General features: G+C 31.3%; 1 protein-coding gene, 1 long non-coding RNA gene and 1 pseudogene across 2 annotated transcripts; all 3 read right to left on the bottom strand.

Annotated features, from left to right (window-relative positions):
• Positions 1 to 533: 533 nt before the first annotated feature.
• On the bottom strand, positions 534 to 1,614 carry LOC131180669 (rust resistance kinase Lr10-like; annotated as a pseudogene).
• Positions 1,615 to 1,630: 16 nt separating this feature from the next.
• On the bottom strand, positions 1,631 to 14,048 carry LOC131180829 (uncharacterized). The gene is made up of 3 exons (XR_009149505.1): positions 13,965 to 14,048; positions 11,801 to 11,827; positions 1,631 to 2,071 (listed from the first exon to the last, which is right to left on the bottom strand). It is a non-coding gene; the product is annotated as an uncharacterized LOC131180829 (long non-coding RNA).
• A 4,506-nt stretch (positions 14,049 to 18,554) lies between these two features.
• LOC131180668 (uncharacterized) lies at positions 18,555 to 19,393 on the bottom strand. Its single transcript, XM_058148020.1, has 2 exons — positions 18,622 to 19,393; positions 18,555 to 18,559 (listed from the first exon to the last, which is right to left on the bottom strand). Exons 1-2 carry the CDS (start codon positions 19,391 to 19,393, stop codon positions 18,555 to 18,557), a joined length of 777 nt encoding a protein of 258 aa, XP_058004003.1.
• Between the last annotated feature and the right edge of the window lie 6,420 nt (positions 19,394 to 25,813).

Below are 25,813 nucleotides of genomic sequence, written 5' to 3'. Positions count from 1 at the left end.
GAATATGATAAATTTAGGAAAATACAAAGTCAAGATTTTTTATGAGTTATATTAATTATTATAAAGATTAGAATATTTAACTTTAGCTCCAAAAAAATCATATCATGTCATTCCCTAAAAAGCTTTATCACTTAAAACAAAATATTTTATCAAATAATCATCTTAATAATTTAATTATCATTAAGAACACTTTGCTTAGATTTCTCCAAGGTAAATTCAATCAGGCACCTAACAATATTATGTTCTTATATTGTTATGTATATTACAAATTAATATAAATTATGAAGTCAGAATGAACAATTCAATAAAACTTTGGAAATTTCACAGCCATCAACATGTAGAAAAGAAAAGAGAGAAAAAGTTCATATGTATGAGAAAATTTTGAAATAAACATTCTCCATTGAGATTTAATGTAATATAATAAAGGGAGCTATATATCACTTTCATTTCAAATACAAATAAAATATAAATATCAATAAAATTTTGTTTTGCTAATAAAAATCTATTGCTAATATTTATGAAAAATACACAATTCAACGTCCATTCGAAATCCAACTAATAGAATTTAAATAACTCTGTGGTATATTGGTTAACTCTTTGCTTGCTTTGATTTCAAAATCTTCTTTTGGCATCTCTTGTGGATAGAAAGTAGGTTTTGGAGGCATTTCTATGCATTCAATTTCACTTTCAAGCATTTCTACAACTTTGTTCATTGAAGGACGATCACTAGGCTTCAATTGAATACACCACAATGCTACTACAATCATCTTTTTTGTTATTTTCCTTTCCTCTTCTGTCGCATCTCCAATTTCTATGTCCTTTCCTTCATTGAATTGGTCATAAACCCATGAAGGATAGTATATTTGGCTCCAATGCTCATCAGATGCATTGAAATTCTTCCTTCTACCAGCCATTTCCATCAATAACTTTCCAAAACTATAGACATCTGCTTTGTAAGAGATGCTTCCAATACTTTTATATATCAACTCCGGAGCCATGTAACCTAATGTTCCTCTTGCCGCTGTGAGAGACACAATACTATTATCTGTTGGATATAACTTTGCCAATCCAAAATCTGAAACTTTTGGAATGAAATTTTCATCAAGAAGAATGTTGTGTGGTTTGATATCGAAATGCAAAATTTGCATGTTACAACCTCGATGTAGATATTCAATGCCACGAGCTACTCCGAGAGAAATATCATACATTTTCTCAATGCTTATTGTAGTGCCAACATCATGAGAAAATATATACTTATCTAGAGATCCGTTAGGCATGAATTCATATATAAGAGCTCGTTTAGATCCTTCAACACAAAATCCAATGAGCCTCACTATATTCACATGATGAATTCTTCCAATTGTAGCCACTTCATTGATGAATTCTTGACCATTAGCTTTAGATTTGCCCAACATTTTTATTGCTGCAAAATAGCCACTACGAAGTTTTCTTTATATACAGAGCCATAACCTCCTTCACCCAACTTGTATTTGAAACAATTGGTAATCTTTTAATATCTGAGTAAGTATATCTAACAGGCATAAGATTATTATGACTTTGCAAAAATTCTTCAACTATGCCATATTCAGATAAATGCCTCCTTCTCCATCTATTAATAAAAATAGGATAGTCCAAATAACCCCACCCAGGAATAAGGGACCACGATACAACACTGTGCAGAAAAATATATAAAACAAAAGTGAGTGGAAACATCAATTGTTACAATTTAGCTATTAGCATCTTGTTCAAAGGAAGATGAGCATTAATTGTACTTATTTTCATGCATATTGGGCTTATTTATAAGAGTATGTATAGCATAAATAAATTTCATTAAATTTTAGATTTCATTTGATAAATGAAGATTAAAAATGAAGACATATTTTTTGATGATTTAAAATGAATGGTTATTTGAATGTCACATTATATTCTATTTGAATATAAATTTAAATCCGCCTTCAATTCATGGCATAATATAATAGAAAAATTCTTCAATTGTCAGTAGAGAAATTGAACATCTTACCAAAAAGAAGAACAACATAATGAAGGAGGGCCAGTACACAACCCTTAAAATCTGTACGAAGGAAAATAATGTAATAAGTAATACATATAAAGGTATTATTATTCTTAATTAATCATGACTAATTTTAATTAAATGAACATAATTACAATTAATCTTAATTATACTAAATTAAAATTAAAAGATGAAATTATAAAAACACAATCAAATTTGGAATTTCAGGCCTTGTTGTTTCTTACGCCATTATGAATTTGTACTTTGTTACTTATCATCATCACAACCTTTATCTACTATTGTAGTAACAAGCTGACAAAAAAATTAAAATAGAGAGAAGCAAGTTTTCCTATTTTTTTAGAAGATGTGGCATATGAGCATAGCTATGATAGGGTGAAGTGGAACTTCTTAAGTTTGATTATGGAGAAAATGAGTTTTGATTCGTATTAGGTGGAACTGGTTATGTCATATATTTCTTCGATGCAGTATCTTGTCTCACATGGAAGGCAGGAATTTGGTCCTGTTTGTCGAGAAAGGGTGCTGAGACAAGGTGACCTGCTATCGCCATATCTCTTCCTCTTATGCCCTGAGGGTCTGTCCTCTTTATTAAGAAAATTTTAGGATCAACAGTTAATACATAGGTGTTGAGTTTTTAGGAGAGCTCCTTTGGTTTCACATCTTTTTCTCGCCGATGATAGCCTACTATTTCTTAAGGCTAACAAGGAGGAATATGGCAGAATCAAAGAGTGTCTAAATCTTTATAAGGCAACATTGGGTCAAATTATCAATTACCAAAAATCTTCAGTCACTTCACTATATTATTGGTAATAAGGCAGATGTGTGTCAAGGGAGAAGAAGGATGATTATGGAATGAATCTTGGACTCTTATCATGTATTGGTAGAAATAAAAAAGAGATTTTTGAGTTCATAAAGGATCGGGGTGGAAGCGGCTCTAGGGCTTTCAATAGTAGGTAAAGAAGTGCTATTGAAACAGTTGCTCAAGTAATTCCAAACTTTTGTCACAAGTGTGTTTAAGACCCCTGTGATGGTATTGAAAAAATGACGATTAGTTTTTGGTGGGGCATTGGAGGGAATCAATCTTCGGGCATCGGGTTGACGTTGTGGGATAGGTTATGCAGGAGCAAGAATTTTGGTGGAATTGGTTTTAGAAGTTCAAACAAATTTAATATTACTCTACTTGGCAAGCAAGCATGGAGACTTATGCCGCATCCTAATTCTTAAGTAGCAAAATTGTTTTCAGCTAGATACTATCCCAATCATTCTTTCTTTAATGTTCATTTAGGTACCAACCCTTGCTATGTATGGATAAGTGTGTTAGCTGCGCAGGACCTGTTGAAGAAGAATTGTTTTTGGCGTGTGGGTGATGGGAAGGATATTAGAATTTGGGTAGACCCTTAGCTCCTAATTTAAATGGACCTTGCATTGAAAGAAATAAGTTAAAGGAGTAGGTTGATATTACAGTTCAGAATATGATGAAGATTTATCAATTAGGCTAGGATGAGGAAGTTAGTATTAAATTTTTTTCGCAAAGAGATACTAATTTGATTATGCACATTGCGCTAGACCTAAACGTTAGAAGGGACGTGCTAGTTTGGATAGAAGATAGGAAAGGCATGTATACAGTGAAAAATGGATACTGGAAGTTGCATAATATGGGTGATTCATCTATTCCTTCAGTTTGAGAGGTGTGGAGAAAGATGTGGAAGTATCAAGTACCCTTGAAAGTTAAGAATTTCATTTGGAAATCAAGTTCAAATTTGCTTCTTACTTTGTCGAATTTGAGGGCTAGAAGAGTGGATGTCAATGATTTGTCCCCTTTCTATAATGTAGATAATAAAACTATAGAACATGTGCTCTCCATATGCCATATGCCCAAGATTGTTTGAGAGCTTCTAGTGTTGGGTTTTGGGGAGGGAATGTCTAATATGTCATGGATTGGTTAAAGGACTTGTTTAAGGCCTCATCTCCAGGAGAGAGTTACATTTCTTTATAGCTAGCCCAGAGTATTTGGGAAAGTAGGAACAAGTTGGTTTAGAGGCAATCTAATCTTACTTCGAATCAAGTGGTCTCAAATTTTACTCGCTTACTTTTGCAGTGGAAGGATGCTCAACAATTATAGTCCATGAGTTCCCAAATATCCAAGTTAGTGCATTAGGTAAGGTGGCAGCTGCCTCAATCTAATAGAATTAAAAATAACTTTGATATTGCCTGTTATGTTCAGAGTGGGCCTTGGTTGGATCATCGAAGATGCAGTTGGGCATTTGGTAGCAACAAAAATGAGGCCCTCAATTGGTAATAATAATATGATCTCTTTGTAGGCAAAGGCTCTAAGCTTCGTGGAAACTCTAAGTTGGGTCAAATCTAGTTGTTAGAGAGCAATAAATTTTGAATCAAATTCTTTGTTGCTTGTCCAAGCAATCTCCAAACAGGAGCAAGATTTTTATTATGTTGGTTTTTTATTAAATTAGTAAGTTGGATTAAATTTTATGTTAGGTTACATATGTTTAATGGAAAGAATGCAAGTAAATTGTGAAGCTACATAATTTATTGTATGAGTTGTTGCTTATAGTGGTGATTAAAGTTTGGCTTTTTGATATAGACAAGGATTTTTGTAGTAAGCAAGTATTCAAATTTAAGGATCCATTGGATTATTTATGTTCCCAATGATATATTCTTGCGTATCAAATAATTATTTAGCTGCCAATTGATTTTTTATTTGTTTTATCGATAAGGTGGCTTGATATTTATTAGGTGCAATGCTTATTAGCTTTTAAATTCATACTATGCCAAAACTAATAAAATCTATTCATATTAAATATATGGAGTAAAATTATGAAACTTGTGGAGCTATGGAATTGAGTGAATATATGGCATAAATGGAGAATGATTGTAATAACCCACACCTAGGGTAGTCAAAATCCATAACCAGAGAGGGAATGTCTCACAAAATTTCAAGGAGAAGAAGGCTTGAAAGAAGTGGGGAGTTAGAAGAAAGAAGGAAAAAAGAGGGATTTAAGTGTACTAAGATGGTCCAGGCAACTTCAATCGCTGAAGTTGCTAAGGACAGAATATAAAACTTGAAGGGTTTAGTGTCCCACAAACCCTCTCCCTCATTTTCTCCACTTCTCTCCCTTTTTTCTCCCTCTCCCTTTGCTCTCTCTATCCCCTAGCCCTAATAATTTCTACTCTAGTGATGTTGTGGCGTGCTTCTTTGGATCATCAAATGATGGATATCGGGTCCTTGGGTTGCCTAAAACCAAAGAACAAGGTGATGTTTGGTGGCTATCGAACAGCCACTCTGACACTTAAGTCAGTAATGGGATTTTGGAATAGTAGTAATGAAATGGTGAATTATTTAGAGAGTATGTTAAAATGTACCTAAGTAGATATTTGAAACCTATTTATACTGTGGTGAGAGACAGTCAATGTGAATCACGGCTAGATATCTCTTGCAAACTCCTTATCTGTATGTAACGACACATACATTCATCAGTGCACTTAACTCCAGCTAAACGTTATGGAACCATGTTGCCCATTTCATTCCAATCTCATACCAAGAGCACCTATCTCTTATGCTATTGATTTATCACAGTCTGATCTCACATGAATCGAAGATACATTTTTGCTACAGATCGCCTCAGACCTGAACTGTTACCTGAATCTGATCCATGGAAATCGAGCATGGATATGGCTGCTCGAACTCAAAGAGTTTAGTTCAAATTTTGGGGCTAAACTATATCACCTAGCCCCATTCATGAAAGAGAATCACCTTCAAGCCTTTAATAAGGATAGAGACACTCTTTCCTCTCTCATATCAAGTGATTTGAAGAACAAGTGGAAGGAATCCTCTTTTTAACCCTAACTAGAAGAGGTAAGCCCTAGTCTCCTTTCTCTTAAGTTATTTGAAGTTTTAGGCTTAGTATTTGTAAAGAAAGTTGGTGTAGGTTTTGGTTAAGGATGTTTTAGGGTTTAGTATAAAGGTTATGAAATTTGTTTATAAATCTAAAGAATTATGCAAATAAATAATGTTCTTAGTTGTTTTAAATTAAAATTATCTAATGAACCTAGACTTAGAAAGTTAGTACTCATATTATGATTTAAAGGTTGAAACCTTAAACTTTTACACTGTGGGTGACAAATTCTAGGTAAACCCAAGTCCAAATTAACCATCAATGTTTGGCAACTGATTCATGTGAACAATCATGTAAATAATGCACGGTCAACTTCGGCCGTCGAAGCTTAAGACTTTGGCAGCTAAACATGCCTTGATTAAAAAACCTAAGTCTAATCAATTATGATTAAATCCTAAACTAAAACATCTCTAACTCTTTCTTGTAGGTTGGAAAATAGGACACAAAACCTAGATAATTGGACTATGGAGCAATTAGAAGCTCTAATTGAAGCATTGAGCTACTAAACATGGAATTAGGTTTCTGTAGGCCCAAGAAGGGCTTTGTGATATAATTGTGGGATTGAGGTCTTGTGTTGAGTTGATTTGCAAGGAAGGTAGGTTTAGTTACAAGGGAGACTCTACCGAATTTCTGAAAAGATAATTAATTTCATTAAGTTAATTCTGTAAATACAGTTACTAGATGACTAGTGCCTAATAAACTATTAGCATATTTTTGTAGGTCAATCTAGCCAACATTGTTAACCGTTAACTAGTACTGTGAGTAGAACTTACTTAAAATTTTTAACTATTTTATTACATTTCATGCACATTCATGCATCATTAAAGTCATGACACACACATAAATAAATATATATATATATATATATATATATAATCCATATCATGAAGATGTTGCATAATTAATTATGATGTGTAGGTAGTTTATGGATGACCCACTGGTTCTCATTAGGAAAGAAAAGCAAAGGAAATGCATGCATGCTAAATGGACTCGTAGACTCCTTGAGGACAATGGGCATACTCCAAGATGGGGGTGTGAGATCTATATGCTTATAAAGGAAAAGGGATGTCGGGTAAGAAAATTTTGTGTCTCTGACATCCAAGTATTACAGATAGCAAGATCCACTTCAAGTAAGTCATGACTTCTGTGTCTCTAGTATCCATTATGTGTTATATTAAGAGAAAGTCCTAAGAAGCTTCTTTAATGGGCCAGGCACATTGGACTAATGATTATGATGTGGTTGGGGAACCATTGGTGACATAAGTATGTTGTTGTGAATTATTTGTGTTGTGGTAACATCATTTGGCTATTGCATTTACATCTGCCTGATTATAACTGTCTTATTTTATGTATTCTTTCCTAAGTATACTTCTACTCACTAAGCCCCTAACTCACTCCCTTTTTCTCTCTTTAATAAGCATAGAATATACAATCGTCAATTTTGGTTAGCTAAGTTCCAGAGGCAACCGCCTCAATTTTGCTTAAATGTAGAGGTACAATTTGTGGAACTCTATTTTGGAATGACATGTAAGTTTTATTATTTTGACATTGTGCTTAATATTTTGTAATATAAAAGAAATTGTGATTATGTTTTATATTGAACAAAATATTCATATAAACTATATGGATTTAAAGTGAGATTTTGATGTAAAATAGGCTTGGGTTTTGATGGCCTTATGCCTTTTAGTGCCCTAGCGCTAGTAATGGTCCGGATTTGGGTTGTTACAACGGTAGACATAATTTACATATTGTGTAGGTTATGAATGGGCATTTTATTAGTACTTGATGTGTTGCTTTGTGAGGCACTTTGGAGCAATGTTAAAATTGGGAAAACATCTAGTTTATGTTGGAAAGTTGTTGAATTTTCTCTAGAATCTATAAGGCACATTTCATGCATTATAGGCATCCTTGTAGCATTCTACAATTCTAGTATCGTTCCTAAACTCCTATTTCCTACTATATTGTTTGTAGGAGATCTAGATCCAGATGAAGAACCTAGAGATACCTTTAAATACTAGTTTGCTTCCTCTTTGATTTATTTTGTTTTTGTACCAAGTAAGTGGATAAATTTATAACATTCGATATTTTCTGAAATATGTATACATTATGTATGCTATGTTTTATGTAGAAAATTGGAAAAAATAATGGTATATTTATTTATTTAATAAAATAAGACTAAGATTAGCATAACTAAATAAACGACTTGAATACACTTTTGCACCCAACTCAACAATGGTTCAATCGGAGAAAGGCAACATGCCTTAAATTTCTAAAGGAATGCATTTCAATGATTTTAAGAAGTTAAATTTAGCATGCCTAGCTAAACAAGGGTGGTGTCTTATTTCAAATCCTATAAGCTTGTGGGCAAAAGTGATTAAAGGATTATATTTTTTTCCCCATTCCATGTTCTGGCAAGCTTTAAATCTTAGAGAACTTTTTGAGTTTGGCAAAGTTTTCTAGCAGGGAGAGATGTTCTAAAGGGGGATATTCGTTATAATATTAGGAATGGGAGTATCACTTTTAGGATTACCTTTGGATTTCATCAATCCCAAACTTCAAATCCAACCCAGACCATTGTCCTTTAACCACTAATTTGGTTGCAAATATGATAGACCATGATAGATTAGAATGGAAATCAAATCTTGTTTCGGATTTGCTCAATCTATGGGTGGCTAAAGCTATTTTATATATTTCGATGGCATTTTCAGAATTTTGGTTAGTACTAGTTAGTGTGATCGAGCTATAGACTTCTAGCTAGCAAATTCTCGACAGCACCACTAAATAGGCTATGCACTCTTCTAGCTCAGATTTGGAAGAAATTGGAGCCTCCTAATTATGCCAAAAATAAATGTTTTACTTAGAAGGCCATGCTAAATGCTTTGTCAGTCTGAGACAATTTGATTAAGAGAGGGGTATCTGTAAACCCAGCTTGCCCAATCTACAGTGTGGAGAAGGAATCTATTGAGCATACTTTGTTCTAGTGTAACAATGCTAGAGCAACATGGTTCATGAGTTCTTATGCTTACAAACCCAATTCGATTGGCTTTTCTTCCTTCTCTAGATGGTGGACCACGTTAGTGTGCACAAGAGATAATGGTTGGTAATATGCACCAAGATTCTCCAAACTCCACTGCCATTACAAGCTTGTATATTTGGAAGAAGGGGAATAGAGCTATTTTCAATTGTTGTGAACCCAATCCTCTGGCCACTTTCCATCATACATCCAAAATCTTGGCTAAATTCTATTTGGTTGCCCCTGTAATGACCTAATTAGATTTGATTCTCTACCTGTTATGTTGTAATAACTACCATAGATTTAGTTCCCTATTTGCTTAAGTAGAATTTTCTCATGTTAGTAGAAAGGGTGACTCTACTACTTATTGCCTAACTAAGCTTAATTTTAAAAATCAGCTTCTTTGTAATTGGCTCAATACCATCCTTGAATCGTTCAGTTCTATCTATTGTATTGATGCCCTCAAGGCCTTGCATTGCAATTTTGCAATATTAAAAAAAAAGTTCAAGTAGCCGCTTTAACTTTTTATATACTAAAAAATTCCTTCTAACTTTAGATAATTACAATTTTTCCACTATAAATATACAATTTTTTTTCTCATATCTAGCTGAAGGATTGTGTGAACGTTAGACACTAGATAGAGAGAAAAACAATTAAGGAAATCGGAGGAGAAAGGGCAATGAATTAGCCCAAATTCAGTGTTTTCTTTTCTTTTGGAGAAGAGATATAAGTAGATTATTAAGGTTGTGTGACTTCTTAGTAGTAGAAAGTAGTCAAAGAAAACTTCTTAAATGACTATAAAGAACTAATAAAATGAAGGAAGGATCAAGATTTTAAAAGCTTGATCTAGCCAAATCAACCCAAGTTGGAAAGGATGGAGGCCATCTTTAGAGTTTGTTGACCAAGGCGCAATAAGTGGTAGTGTCAAATCCACAAATTGCTATCGAATGCAATAACAGGTGTCAACCATGCTCCAGGATACAATAGAGCACTTAGTGGCAACAACAATATTGATTTCTTTCATTAATGTCTTCAAACTTAGAGGTGAGCATAATTCAGCTTAAAAAAAAACGATTGAATTGAATCAAATTAGAAATTTAGTTTGGTTTGTTTGGTAATTCATTTTAATCGATTTTAATTTTTTATAATTATTTAAAATAAAATAAGTAATTACTTAAATATAAAATTTAGATGTATGGACTATTTTGCTAATAAAACTAAAACTTCAAGGATTAAATTATTTAAAATTGAAAAGTAGCTAATGGCATGGACTAATTTGTTAACATAATTTAAATTTAAGGACTAAATTGTTACCAAAAAACAAACTAGGGACTAACTTGTGAGTTTTACCATACCTCAAGGAGTCAGTTGTAAATTACCCCTTTTTTTTATATATATAACGTTAACCCTTCATTAAATCTTAGATGTCCATTTTCAAATGATCTCAACCGTTGAAATCATGATGTAAATTCATAACTTTCACTCCTAAACCATAGCCTTCCTCCTCCTTTTCCACTCATCTTCTTCAACATCTTCATTTATCTTCCCTTCTTTTTCTCTCTCAATTTCTTCCCTTCTTCAGTGTCTTAAAAATTCTTTAATGTATTATTGTCCTCTTTCGAATTCATTCTTCCCTTCTTTTTATCCTTCTCCATTCTTATTACAGTGTGGTGATTATTGAAACCTTAGAGAACTAACTGATCAAAGAATAAGATGGGAACCTAGGCAAAGATATATTCTCCATCAGATTCTAGATTCGTGAGACAAGTAGTGCCTAAGCATGGAATTATGTAAGCATGGAATTATGTACAACATAAGAAAGAAGTGCCTAGGAATTATTTACAACATGTTGCTCATTATATTCTTCTTCTTATTCCTCTTCTTCTTCCATCAGATTTTGGATTCATGAGACAAGTAGCGCCACAACATTAAAAAGAAGACATAAAAAAGAAGTGCTTGAGAGTTATTTACACTATGTTGTTCATTATATTTGTTATTTATATAGCTTGAATTTTGGATATATTTTTCATGGACTTAAATTGTGACCTGATGCGAAAGCTTCGCTTTGTGACCCAATTAGAATAAAAAGTGAAGTTCGTGATGATATGGACGAGTATTAATATTGTATTTTTTGCCTACCACAGTAATATTTTTAAAAATTTGGGAAATACACTAGAGTGAGGGTTTGAGCGTTCTGAGTGATTGTGTATTGCTCTTTTTATCATGGTGAAATTTTTTTTTCTTGTTTTGCTTGTGAACGTTGACTTTACAATCAAACTAGATAAATTTTGTGTTCATTCTTCTTCTCTTCTATTTACTGTGTGATTGTGCGATTGTGTGTCTATTATTATTATTATTATTATTATTATTATTATTATTATTATTATTATTATTATTGAACCCAATATGTAAACATGTTAAAAAAAAAAAACTAATAGTATACTTATGATTATATATTCGTTTTAGATATTTTGGTTATAACATTATTTTAAAGGGAAGTTTAACTAAATAAATAATAAATTATTTTTTCTTAACAATAATTTTTGCATTTTATCATCAAATAGGTAAAGTATATTTCAAAATAATAATTTAGCGATTACTATTTTCTAAAGCAACAATAACATAAATGCAACAATAATACTAAACAAATCCTCACTACTAATGTTCGATAAGTCCTAACTATTAATGTTAAACATTGCGTTTTCACTGCTCTCTAATCTATATAGTTTATAAGTTTATTGATTCCTATCTATTATTATCATCCTAAATAAAACGATTATTTGCGAGTTAAAAGCCATTATATAAATAAATAAACAAAGCAGATTAAAAAGAAAAATTACTCACCCAAATCAGCATAGAGAGCCGGTTGCCCTATATCGACAAAAACAACTTCTATGTTAGCGATAAACCCTAACAAAAATGCCAGATGAACTACAATATGGTTATCTAATAAATTTCAGAATTTTTCAAGAATTTGTATGGCATGAACAGTCAAAACATTATTTGAAATTCTATATTTCTAGTTTGAGTTAAATTAAGGTACAACTTTAAAATATATATATATATATATATATATATATATATATATATATATATACACACACACACGTACATACATACTCTGACACTCAAACCCACTAATCATCATGACCAAAACAACCAAAATTTAAGAATTTTGTAAATTCTTTTCCATAAAAATCACCCTATAAACCTACAAATTATACACAGTTGAGCAAATTTGTAAATAAAATTTCAATTTATCTTATTAGAATAAAAAAATAAAATAAAATAAGTTTGGTTTCATTTTTACATAACAAATTTTTTTCAATATGTTTCAATTTGATTCAGTATGATTCTCTTTGATTGAGTTTACACTTCATTACAGTCACTTCCATCATTAACATATTTACTTTTTTTTTTTCTTTCATTAAGTAGATTTTTCTTCATTGTTTTCTTTTCCCCGATTTACATGGAATTGATTTCTTTGTATATTTATCTTTTTATATCATTTTCATTATAAGAGCGAAAACATAAAAATAATTTAAGAGCTATGCAAAACGGATCATATTTAATGTTTTATTAGATTTATATTATTTTGTAAGGTTAGATTATAATTTTTTCCATATCAACTATTGATTGTATCAATTATTGATTGCAGAAATTCTCTTTTATATTAAAAAAAAGGAACAATTAAATTTATCGATCTCGCTTGACTTTTTTTTTGTTGAATTGTTGAAATCCATTAATTGATGATTAATTGATTTGTTTTTTTAATTTTTATTTGCAGATCTCGATTAACTTAATAATTTATTTTTTAATAAATTTAATCCAATTATATTAATTTATTCATAATTAAATTTTACTAAAAATTTTTTTAATAATTATTATAAAGTAAATGTAAATATATACATTTATGCTTTTTTTAAAATTAATTATATGATGTGTTCAAGTTAACATATAAATTTATCAAATTTATATATATATATATGCACACGCACGTATTGAAAAGTATTTCTCAAACTCTCAATTTTCATCTTTACTATTTGCATGTTAGTTAAATAAATGAATTTGAGTTTAAATTACATTGTAAATTATGGGTGGATTCTGATTATTTATGGGACTTCAATAATTATAGTGTTTGATTTGTTTACTTACTTTCAACTTTTAGCTTAAGATATAATATATGAATCAAATTAAAAATAAATAGTTAATTATTTGATAAAATTATTTAAAAATAACTTTTAAATAGTTTAAATGTTTAGTTAAATGGGGTTTAAAAATAATTTAATTTATTAAAATTATCAAAAAAAAGATATATAATAGAGTATTTTAGTTATTAAAGCATAGATAAAATGTTGATATTTCTGAAAATTATTAGAATATTATAATATTTTACTTGATTAAAAATTAGTTTTAAAATAAATAGACAAGTTATAAATAAGATATTATTACTTATGATTTAAACGCTAATTTACTTATCAGTTAGTTTTATCAATTTATAAGTTAAACCAAATACTATTTAAAATATTTTTTAATTTGAATTGTGATGTTGTGTGATATAAATTATAGAGTTGATTTTTAATTTTATAAATTATTTAGACCGAGAATAAATTTAAAAATTATGAATACTTTAAATTAAAAAAAAATTACAGGTTAAATTAAAAAAAAATAAATTAAAATAAAAAGCTACCTCTACGTAGAACAATCATCCATCACACAGCTCGCAAAAGGACAACTTTCAATATTCTTAAAGGATTGGTGTGATTGTGTCACAGATCAGGAGATTAATGAAAGAACTAAAAAAAAAAAAAAAAAAAAAAAAACAACTAGCTTAAAACTGTTTAATTTTCATGGATTTACTGAAATTTTAAAAACTTTAAAAAAATTGTTATTCAGCTTTTTTATTTTAAAAATTTGTTTTGTCTATTTTTAAGCTTTTATTTAGGAAACTGTATACTGATAATCTGCAAATACTTCCACGCAAAGTAGATAAGTAATAAGTTCTCACATTTGAGTCGCCTGAGTAGACGACCAAGTGCACTTTCTTCCAGTTTAACAAGAAGAGGACGTAGATTACTAGGCCGTCCTGAAAAATAAAAATAAAAATAAAAAATCTTGAATAATGGATAAATTGTAATGCCTAAAGACAGATAAATTGTAAAAATAATAATAATAATAATAATAATAATAATAATAATAATAATGGATGATTTAATAACATTAATTATGCTCTTAGATGCATTAATTAAGGTCAGGTTAATTTTGTGACTTGCTTCCAAAATTTCTCTTGTGTTCGATCTAACATCAAAACACTAAGATTACGTTTGATAGAACGTGATATGATGTAATGTAAGTATCTATGTAATGCAATTAAAACTATAATGTAATATAATTATCATTACATTCCTCTGTTTTGTTGTAAAATAAAAATATAAATAGCGTAATATAATAATAATTTTTATTTTAATATTTAATTTATTTATAGTATTAATAATAAGTGATAATTATTGTTATAATTGATAGTCGAGTGGTAGTGGTAGTTAAGTAGTGGTGTTTGTGGCAACAGCAATACTTAAATGGTAGTGGTGGTAGCGAGGTGAGATAGTAGTGGTGGTAGTGGCCAATTAGTGGTAAAGATGACAACAACTAAATGGTGATAATCATGATCAAGTGATAGTGATAGCAATAGTGATAATAAGATAGTGGTTGTAGTGGTGGTGGTTGTGGTGATAGAGTAGAAATAATGGTAATAGTAACAGTGATGGCCTAATAATGGTAGTGATAGTATAGACAATAGATAAAAAAATCAAAATAAGTAATTATGACTATATCTATTTTTCTCTATAATGATCATTACGTTGTCTTAAGTATAATTAATTACGTTACATAATTGTCATTTCACTATATCAATTTTTTTTACCAAACAATGTAATTAACTATACAATATAATCATGATTATATTACAATTTTATTATGCCATATTAAACATGGCCTATCATTAATTGAATTCACACAATTTTATGATATGATCTCATATTTAATTTTAATATTTTAATTTAATTTAATCAAATTCTTGTAAATTTTGAGATTGAATAGTTAATCACCATTTTCATCAAATTAGAATATCATTAATACAATAATTTTTTATTTAAAACACACAATAGACGTACAGAAAATAGAAAAAATATATCTAAATTTTAAATATCAAACATAATTTAGAAATTTTTATTTTGTATATCTTCAATAAGTCTTCTAGACATTGGATGTTATATTAGGCCAAAATTCATATAGTTTACTTACAAATCATATTTTAACAGCACATTTTATAAGAATTTGATCAAATCAAATCAAAATATAATCCTTTGTTGGAGGGCTTAGCTTCTAAAATTAGAAGATATTTAGAGCCTGTTCGGTTATAGAGCCAAGATTTATTTTTAGGGATCAACGTAACAATTAATATGTATTTATATTGATAATTTTTTTTATTCATAAAAATGCATGCGTTATATTAAATATAAAAAATAAATAACATAAAGATATTAATATTAATTTGTATGTAATTATATCAATAAGATAAGAAAAAAAATTAAAAAAATTAAAATTAGAGTATTCAATTTTTTTTTTCTTTTAAAAAATGCATTTATTATAGTGAATTTTTTCATGTAAAATTTGAAATTGAATTTTTATATTTCATAAATCACCTAATATGCATCATAATATCAAATAAATCATATATCCTCATGTCAATTTATTTTACTAATTTGCTTCAAATAGCAAAGTCATTGAACACAGTTTTCAAATATAAATAAAATAAAAAAATATATAAAAAAACTAAATTCTAACCTTATGTCTAAAAATTAACTAAAATGGTTTCACAATTTAGATTTTTTTTTTCACTTCATAATTTATGCATTAGATATTGAGAGGGATATTATGTTAGCAATTCAATAAAATTAATAGAATTATTTCAAAATTTAATAAAATTAAATTTATAAAATCCCATATGAATATAAACATAAAAATAGATGGATATCTTAAATTAGAAATTAAAAAGAGAGATAATATTGAAGAGTTAATAAAATTAAAAAGACAAAAAAAAAAAGAAAGACCCTGAAATTGAAAGCTTGGATTTGAAAAGTCAAGTTTCTATTTTTTTTTTAATTAAAAAATGTGCAGCTTTGTGTGATAGAGGATAAACTTCAGATTTCCTTTCAAAGTTTTTACTTTAAAAATAAAGATAAAAAATGTGCAGCTTTGTGTGATAGAGGATAAACTTCAGATTTCCTTTCAAAGTTTTTACTTTAAAAATAAAGATAAGATAAAAATTTTTAATGAATTATTCAATTATAGATTATAATACAAATGAAACTTATTTGACCCACTCAAATTATAACTTATAATTAAAATAAAATTAATATTTTAGGAAAAACATTATAAATTTAAATAGGTAAATAATTTAATAAAATATAAAAATTCTTAAATTTAAGGAGCTAATCTAATTCTACACCTATTGCACTATATTAAAAATCTACTTTTCACAAAGTTTGGTGGGATGGCTCTAGTCCTCGCCCTTTCGTTGGGTCGGTTTACTTATGAAAAATAGTTGTTTTTTTTCATTTTTTATTTTCTAAATAAACTATAATTTTATTTTTTTATGAAAAGTAAAAGAAAATATAAAAAATGTATTCACTTGTTAATAAGAAAATAATTTTTTTAATTTAAAAATTAAACAATTCATATTTTCAATAATAAAAATAAGAGAAAAATATATAAAAAAAATATCATGTGGTCTCATGCTATGACACATAAGGGACTGTGGTTTAGTTTTTGTCAAATTGATATCTTGTATTTTTCTTTGTTAGCGAATGTGACATAAACCATTAATTATCTTTAAATGACATTAACGTAATAAAATATGTGGCACTTTTAGGGCAATATATGACAAATGTGGTGTTTACGTGGTGCTGATGTGTTGCTATATCAATGTCACTTATTCGTTATTTTAGTATTATTTAATGGTAACTAATAGTTTAGATCACATTTGTTAATGGAGAAAAACATAGGATATCAATTTGATAAAAATTAAACTATGATTTCTTATGTGCTAAAGCCCGAAACCATAAGATATTTATTTTACTTTTCTTTAAAACTTATTATAAAATATATTTAAAAACATTACATTTTAAAAATTTTTAATATGTGATATTTATTTGTTTTATAATAATATGATTAATTTTTATCATTGTAAATAAATATTAATTTAAATAATTATTTAATTTTAATTATAAAAAAGTTATAATAGTATAATTTTAATTATAGAAAATTCTTTGTTTTCTATTTGAAAAAATGGGAAACGGTAAAAACAAATTCAAATCTTAATTAATTTTTGAAAAATTAGAAAATTAGTTTTTTATCTGTTTACTCATGGAAAATTAGAGTGATTTTCTGAAAAAAATTTCAAAGAAAACTGAAAAATAAAGTTTTATATTCACATAAGCCAGCTTTCCAAATTGAGAACCGGAAAACTAATTTTCCAAAACAATTTTACATTATTTTCCCTTGTTTTCTTTTATAACAAAGATTTTATTTTTTAACTTTTTGAGAAAAATTATGCCATAACTTTTTAATATCAAAAATTGAATAATTATTTAGAAAAATATTTATTTATAATGGTAAAAAATTAGTCACATTATTATAAAATAAATAAATAACAGAAATTAAAAATTTAAAATAAAAGTTTTAAATATGTTTTGCAATCATTTATTTTTTTTAATTATAAAAGATATAAATAACTTTTAAAAATTTTTTAAATTAGAAAATCATTTTCTATTATTTACAGGTAAAAATATTTTTCATATTTTCCCTTATTTTTTATAAAAAATAAGAAAATGAAAAAGGGACAACAGAAAGCTGTTTTCCATAAATAAACAAATCCAATTTTTATTTTAAAAACTGACACATTTTCAAATTTTTTTAGAATTAAAAAAAAACTACTTTAATTTTGTTTATCTTTTTTTTAAAATAATTTTCTTATATATATATATATATATATATATATATATATATATATATATATCATTTTTTTAACTTTTAAAATATTTTAAAAATTAGTGAACTGAAAATATTTTTTTCATCAAAGAAAAAAAAAATATTTAAAAAAAATAATTTCTTTTAGAAAGAAAAAGTTATTTTTTAAATTTTAATAATTTTATTAAAATATAAAAATATTTATACATATATTATATAAATACATACCAATAATATAATTTTATAATTAAATAATAAAAAATAAAATATTTTTTTAAAAAAATAATTTTTAATAAAAAATATTTTTCATATACTAATTAGCTTTTTTTATAAAAAAAAAAAAAAAAAAAAAAAGCAAGCCTCAAGCGAACAGTTCCTTGCATTTTTAGGTCTCCCTTTTTAGAGGCTAAAGCTTTAGATATTAGACCTAAGTTTGCAAGGACCAAAACCGAGGCTACTTGCGAGGCTGGACTCCCACATCCGCTCCCATCCGCTAAGTACAACCTTATCAATATAACTATCCCACAAATTTTGTCCAATCTCATCAAGGTGTAGGTGTAATCAGGACCATCTAGCCTTCTAATTGAAAAAACAAGAGTACTAAAAAAATAATAATAATAAAAATTGAAACAACTTACCCGTTCCAGAATGGCAGCCGTGGCGGATGCTGGTGGCAGCATCAAGCTTGCAAAGGTTTTCTGAGTTATTCCAACAGCATCCCCACCAAAACCATGAAAGCTCAAACCCATATACCAAACTGCGGTGAACATCTGCATAGGAAACGTTCTTTGCATCTCTTGGCAACAAAGACGTAATATAGATTCGCTCGATACGGCAAGAATCCTTCAAATCCATTGCATCGTCAGACCCAACTTTAACATATGAATAACCTTTCATTTCCAAATTAGGAGAGGAAGAAGAGGAATTGCAAGTGATATTGCAAGGAGAAGTATCCACATAAACTTCAGAAATTACTGGCTTTGGACAAGTTACGAAAACCAAGTCCTGATATAAATAGCCCTTATAAGTTTCCGCATACGAATTGTATGACCAGAAAAAAGAATATGTGGCTGTTGATGGATAAGGAGGCAGAGAGCAGTAGTTATCGTTTTGCACATCGAAATAAGCCAGTCGGATTTTGAAGTTATTGTAATTGATTTCCTTGACATAATATTTTGCTGAAGATAAGTATACTACAGGAACGTTATTCTCGCAAGCAAGTTCATACTCTTTCCGGCCACAGTTTGCAGAATCAGTTTTCAATCGGAAAGGGTAGTCTATGTTGGAGATGTGGCCACAAGAGGAAGAAGGGCACGAATTGTTGCTTATAGCATGACAGGTGTGGTTTAATTGGACTAGAAAAACAAGGATAACACATCCCGCAAAGAGGAGCTTAGCACTTGTTAACATTTTGAGTAGGGAGAGAGAGAGAGAGAGAGAGAGAGAGAGAGATGCCCTGTATCTGATTGATTAAAGGAATATGAAAGGACTGACACAAAATAAATCAAAGCAAAAAGAAAAAATCAACAATGCAAATTCCACATTGAAAATTACGGGGACAGTTCCCACTTGCAAATTGATGACAATTCAGCACAAATAGCAAAGTGCCAAGCAACGCGTATTGATTTGGTCTCGGCATCGAATCAATTGCGTCTCTTTTCAGATTTGAAATTATTGCGGTGACTATCACTAGAATAAATTATTTATAAAAAAATTAATTAAATTCTTATAAAATTATATTTAATTTTTATTTTTTTAAAATAATTTTTTAAATTAAAAATAATTAAATTCTTTTATTATAAACATAAGAATTAACAAATAAAAAATTAATTGAATTGAATTTTTATAAATTTATAATTTTAAATAATCTAAATAAATGAAAGAATTTTTTTAATTTAAAAATTTTCATTTTTTAAAAAATAAAAATTATATAAAAATAATATGATTATATAACAATTGAATTTATTTTTTTAAATGATTTTTTTTTAATGAATCCAATATGAATCATGATATTTCAAATTGAATACCCCATTTAACAACTTAGCTTTTTGAAATAATAATTTTTTATATAAATTATATTATTATTAGTATTATTTTATTAATATCTGAGAAAAAAAAATATACACGTAAAATGCATGCAATGGCCAGGCACTCCTTGATTCTCTTTCCCTCGATAGAACCATGGCCGTTTTGCACTACTTTTTCCTTCGGCAGTCCACCTAATCCATTGCCAAAGAAACCACACCCCTATCTAGTGCATGCCGATAAAACTTGAGGATCCGATATTGACTATAATAGGCAGCAGGAGCATACGAAAATGAAGGAGAGAGAGAAAGATGAGACATTGTTGCCTTTTCCAACTGATTATGACCATGATTCCACTAGCATTAGACTTCCCTCCATCTGGGCACTCTTTTCCAACTAGTCATACCCTTGATGTTGTCAAAAAAGTGAGATCAACAATGAGGTTCCCACCACCGTTTGTGGTGTTTTTTGGCCAAACAATGGTGGACTAGTAGACTAGGAGATCTTTATCCCCATTCCTCAAGCTTCATTTTGGCATCAACCACACATTGATTGAACACCAAATGATTAAAATTAAATTGATCAATTTTCGGTAATTGGAGAAAGTACCTTTGGATTGGCGAAATCCCACTAGCACTTGGTATTGCATTTTTTGCCAAACCGCAGCAATCGACAAACCGCCCTAATACTACAGCCATTAAAATAGTACCCGAATGCAAGTAACGGATAGATGAATAACGGGTAATGATGCCAAATCTAGGTCTGAGCTACTGCAAGTCACTAGAATATTTGCCCTTGACACTCGAATAAAAGTTACTTGCCTAAGCATATCCCTAGATGCTCAGATCACATGAAAAGATAAGGATCTTAAGATAATAGTCGCAGTTATAGTCCTAACATCCATAAGACTCTCAAAAAAGTAGACTCTATAGTCCTAATCAATTATAAACTCCTAATCCTAATAAGAATCTATATCAAAGCCTATATAAAGGCCATTAGGTATGCATGTGCATCTCTAATCAATTCTATCCATTTACAGTTCAGTTTAGTCCCATCTCTGACTTAAGCATCGAAGCAGTAGATAACTAACTCACCCTATGTTTTCCATTGTTATCTTGTAGATTCAATACTCAGAACCATCATCCTATACCTACAAAAAAAAAAAAAAAAGAATAACATCATTAGCGCTGTCTGTGGGAAAGATTGCCTAAAAAAAATTTTCTATCAATAAATAAATTACGTGACTACTGTTTTTCTCCACTAAATTTACCATGGCTTTAGAACTGCCACCATTCATTGATCCACCACCACTACCTTTCAATCCTCCCACCAGTAATAGCACCATTAATGGCGCTATAATTGCAAACAATACTCCATCACAACTTTTCATAACTCTTAAACAAATGATGCAACTGTCACGACCCAACCTATGGGCCGGACCGGCACTAGGGCCTGGGCCAGCCTAAAGCCCCCGAGGCCCGTAGTAAGCCTAACTATTCATTAACCCAACTCTAAGGCCCATTTGGGCCCAATTTCAAGAAATCAACCGGACAGAGTCCGGCCATAAAATGGACCTTTCAACGAGGAGTTTTTTACTCACCCGACCTGTAAACACAATATATATATATATATATATATCAATTTGGGGAGCTCAGCTCACCCTCCACATACTCATAACAACATAAAATAAATGGGAGCTCTGCTCCCTCATCCAGTCCATCAACATGCATAAAATAATAAGTTCATAGGTCCAAAATAAGAATTTATATTACAGACCCAATTTAAATGAAGGTTTCTAACACATGCGGAAATTCTAGAAATTTATAGAATTACACAAATATGAATAAATAACCTGCGAGGGAGAAAAGCAGGTTAACCTCAAAATATCCTTCTGTGGCCTGGAAAAATATTGAACAGGAGTAAGCGTTCGACTCAGAGAGTAAAATATCAATTTTAACCATAATCTCTATAACTATCTAAAACTAATGCAACCTGTAGAATGAAATGCAACATCAGCAATAAATTCACATCATAACAGCAAAAAGGTAATTTGGAGCACTCACACACCCAATAATATCAATCATAATATATGGGAGCTGATCCCCTATACAGCTCTCTTAATTCCAACCTGTGCCAGCGAAGAACTCAAGCCGGACTTTCGCTTAATATACCAAATCGGGGTCCCAGCGAAGAACTCAAGCCGTGTCTATCTCGAAGGACCGGGTCCCAGTGAAGATCTCAAGCCGTGTCTACCCGTCCTATCCATAGTCCACACCACATCACACGCACGCCAATGCACGCACACTGCTCCAAATTACCACAACAACATTCATGGCACTTTAACAGTTATGAATGCAACATAAATCGTGCCTAGATTTTAACTACATAGATATATGCATATAAGTGATGCATGGGCATGCTTGAACATATAATAATATCGAAATTACAATTAAAATTAATATTTTACTCACAGACTTGACAGTAATCACTGTGGTGGCTGGGCGGAGGAAGAAGGCTGTCCCGGCTCACCTGACAATTACATTACAATTATTTAATACAATTGACTCAATACAAATCAAGAAAAGACCAAATACGTTCTAAGTCGTGCCGAAAATCCGGCAGAGTCTCCCCTATACCTAAGACCTACCCAACCTGCAAAATGGCTCAAAACACACTTCTATATTCACAACCCATATATCCACAACTCAATCACATCACACAGCCCCTCCTGGGCCCATCAAATCAGTCATCCATCACAATATGTAAAATTTCAATTTAGTCCTTATAATTGATCATTTTTGCAAAAACTGCCCAAATAAGCTCTAAAAATTCTAAAACTTTGCCCCGCAGTCCTTAGCAATATTACTAGGCTATTGCAAAAAGAATCATAATTTTCTGAGCTACCATGAATATTTTATGGATTTTTAATCCTATTTAAGCACTAGAAAATTACGAAAAAACAAGGTTCGGGTTTACCTTTGCCGATTCTGACTCCGGGGACGCGCTCGGAATATCTGACAATGGTGGGGTAGCCAAAACCTCGACTCAATTCGGAGACTTTTTCCGATAGTCGGTCTGTCTGGCCGGAAATTCATAGACCTGGACAACTGTCGAATTTCCACGAATTGAAGATACCTACACGAAGCCCATAACATGAGGGTTAGTACATAAATTTTTCAAAATTTTCTAAGCTCATTAAATGCTCGGAAAAATACTGCGAAGTTCCGTGTGACTCACAGAAAAACGGTGTCAAAAAAATTTGAAATTTATATCGCCGCGAAGCTCTCGACGAGTGGAGCGCTCTGGTACCCTCGATTTTCTAGTGGGGTTCACGGTTTGTGAGAAATCTAGCCCAAAAGTCAAAATGGGCTAAAACTTCCCGGGCAAAAATTGGACAAACCGCTCGATGGATTTCGGTGTTCTTGGTGTCTATGGAAAGCTCTCGACGAGTAGATGGATTTAGACACAAGACCCGGTCCGATTGGTGGCCGGATCGGCCGGATTTCGGCTGGGAAGATGAAGCGGCGCGCTTGCGCGTCGCTTCGGGCGCCTTTTTCAGGTTGGGCTGCGCGGTGAGGCGGTGGGGACAGCGCGCCGGGTGGCAGGGGACGCGGCGGCGCGGCAAGGGGAGGAGGGAGGGGAGAGAAAAAGGGAGAGAAAGAGAGGAAGAAAAACGCGCGCGGGAGAGGAAGAAAAAGGAAGAAGAAAGGCCGGTCCGATTCGACCGGTCCGATCCGGTCCGGTTCGATTCGATCGATTCGATTTGGAATATAAAATTTTAAATTTTTACACTGCCTTAAGACCGAAAACGAGATCCAAAAATTCCGAAAAAATTTCAGAAAACTCAGAAAAATTCGTAGACTCCAAATATATTTTTAGTTTTGCCACGTGGTCTTTAAATTAATTTTTAAAAATCATCAAAGTTTATATTTTCGGAAAATTGAACCCGATTTTTAAAATTCGAAAAATCTCAAATAATTTTCTTAAAATTAAAATAAAATTAAAATATCAATATTACTCATAAAATAATAAAATTTAAAATTTTTGGGGTGTTATATTCTTCCCCCCTTATAGAAAATTCGTCCTCGAATTTTACACAAGGCAGAATAAAGTACATGATTACACATTGAACAGATAAGGGTACTTGCTACGCATGTCCCGTTCTGACTCCCAGGTGCACTCTTCCACTGACTGACTCCTCTACAAAACCTTAACCATAGGGATCTGTTTTGATCTTAGCTGTCTCACTTGGTAGTTCACTATGGCTATAGGTTGCTCCTCAAATGTCAAGTTTTCTTTTAGCTCTATTACATCCTGCTGTAGTACATGAGAAGGATCTGGAATGTATTTCCTGAGCATGGAGATGTGAAACACAGGATGAACATGAGAAAGGTTGGGTGGTAGCTCCAACCGTAGGCAAATCGCTCAACTCTATCAGTAACCTCCAAAGGTCCAATATACCGAGGTGCCAACTTGCCCTTCTTTCCAAATCTCATGACTCCCTTCATTGGAGAAACCTTCAGGAATACATAGTCGCCTACTGCAAACTCCACATCGCTCCGTCTGGGGTCTGCATAACTCTTCTGCCTACTGAAAGCTGTTTTCAATCGTTCCCTGATTAAAGGAACCATCTCTAAAGTGTACTGCACTAGGTCTACATCATGCACCTTCACTTCTCCCATTTACGTCCAACACAAAGGAGACCTACACTTTCTTCCATATAGTGCCTCGTAGGGTGCCATCCCTATGCTGGAATGGTAACTGTTGTTGTAGGCAAACTCCACCAAGCTAGCTGATCATCCCATTGACCTCCAAAATCCAAAACACTCATGCGAAGCATGTCTTCCAGTGTTTGGATTGTCCTTTCGGACTGTCCGTCTGTCTGAGGGTGGAAAGCAGTACTAAAGTTCAACTGTGTACCAAGTGCCTCCTGCAACTTCCTCCAAAATTGAGAAGTGAACTGGGGCCCTCTGTCAGATATTATGGAAGCCAAAACTCTATGCAATCTGACTATTTCTCGAATGTAAAGCCGGGCGTACTGTGCAACAAAATATGTGATCTTCACAGGCAAAAAGTGAGCTGATTTAGTTAGGCGGTCTACAATTACCCATATCAAATCATATCCTCGCGTAGTACGAGGCAACCCAGTCACAAAATCCATGGTAATCATTTCCCACTTCCACTCTGGGATAGGGAACTCTTGCAGCTTCCCTGACGGTCTCTGGTGTTCAAACTTCACCTTCTAACAAGTCAAGCACTTGGACACAAAGTCTGCTATGTCTCTTTTCATGCCATTCCACCAATAGCTATCTTTCACATTATGGTACATCTTGGTGGAGCCTGGGTGGACATTGTACAGTGTATAGTGTGCCTCTCGCATGATTTCATTTCTGAGATTGTCCACATCGGGTACACATATCCTAGAACCTTGCACTAGGGCACCATCATTGGCAAATCCAAACTCACCACCTTCACCCTGCTGTACTCTTTCTATGATTTTCATCAATTATTGGTCTCTGTGCTGGGAAACTCTAACTCTGTCTCGCAAGTCTGGCCTCATTGAAAAATGAGCCAACAATACCCCTTCATCTGAAAGATCTAGGATTAAACCTTGATCCATCAACTCATGTACTTCCTGAATCAACGGTCTTTTCTCTGCTGAAATGTGCGCCAAACTGCCAGAAGATTTTCTGCTCAAAGCATCTGCTACTACATTGGCCTTCCTAGGGTGGTACTAGATGGTGCAATCATAGTCTTTCAGAAGCTCCATCCATCTTCTCTGTCTCAAGTTCAAATCCTTCTGTT

The sequence above is a fragment of the Hevea brasiliensis genome, chromosome 6 (genome assembly GCF_030052815.1).
Source record: "Hevea brasiliensis isolate MT/VB/25A 57/8 chromosome 6, ASM3005281v1, whole genome shotgun sequence".
In the NCBI taxonomy this organism is placed as follows: domain Eukaryota; kingdom Viridiplantae; phylum Streptophyta; class Magnoliopsida; order Malpighiales; family Euphorbiaceae; genus Hevea; species Hevea brasiliensis.
Note: the sequence above shows the minus strand (reverse complement) of the source record. Positions and strands in the feature narration are given on the sequence as shown.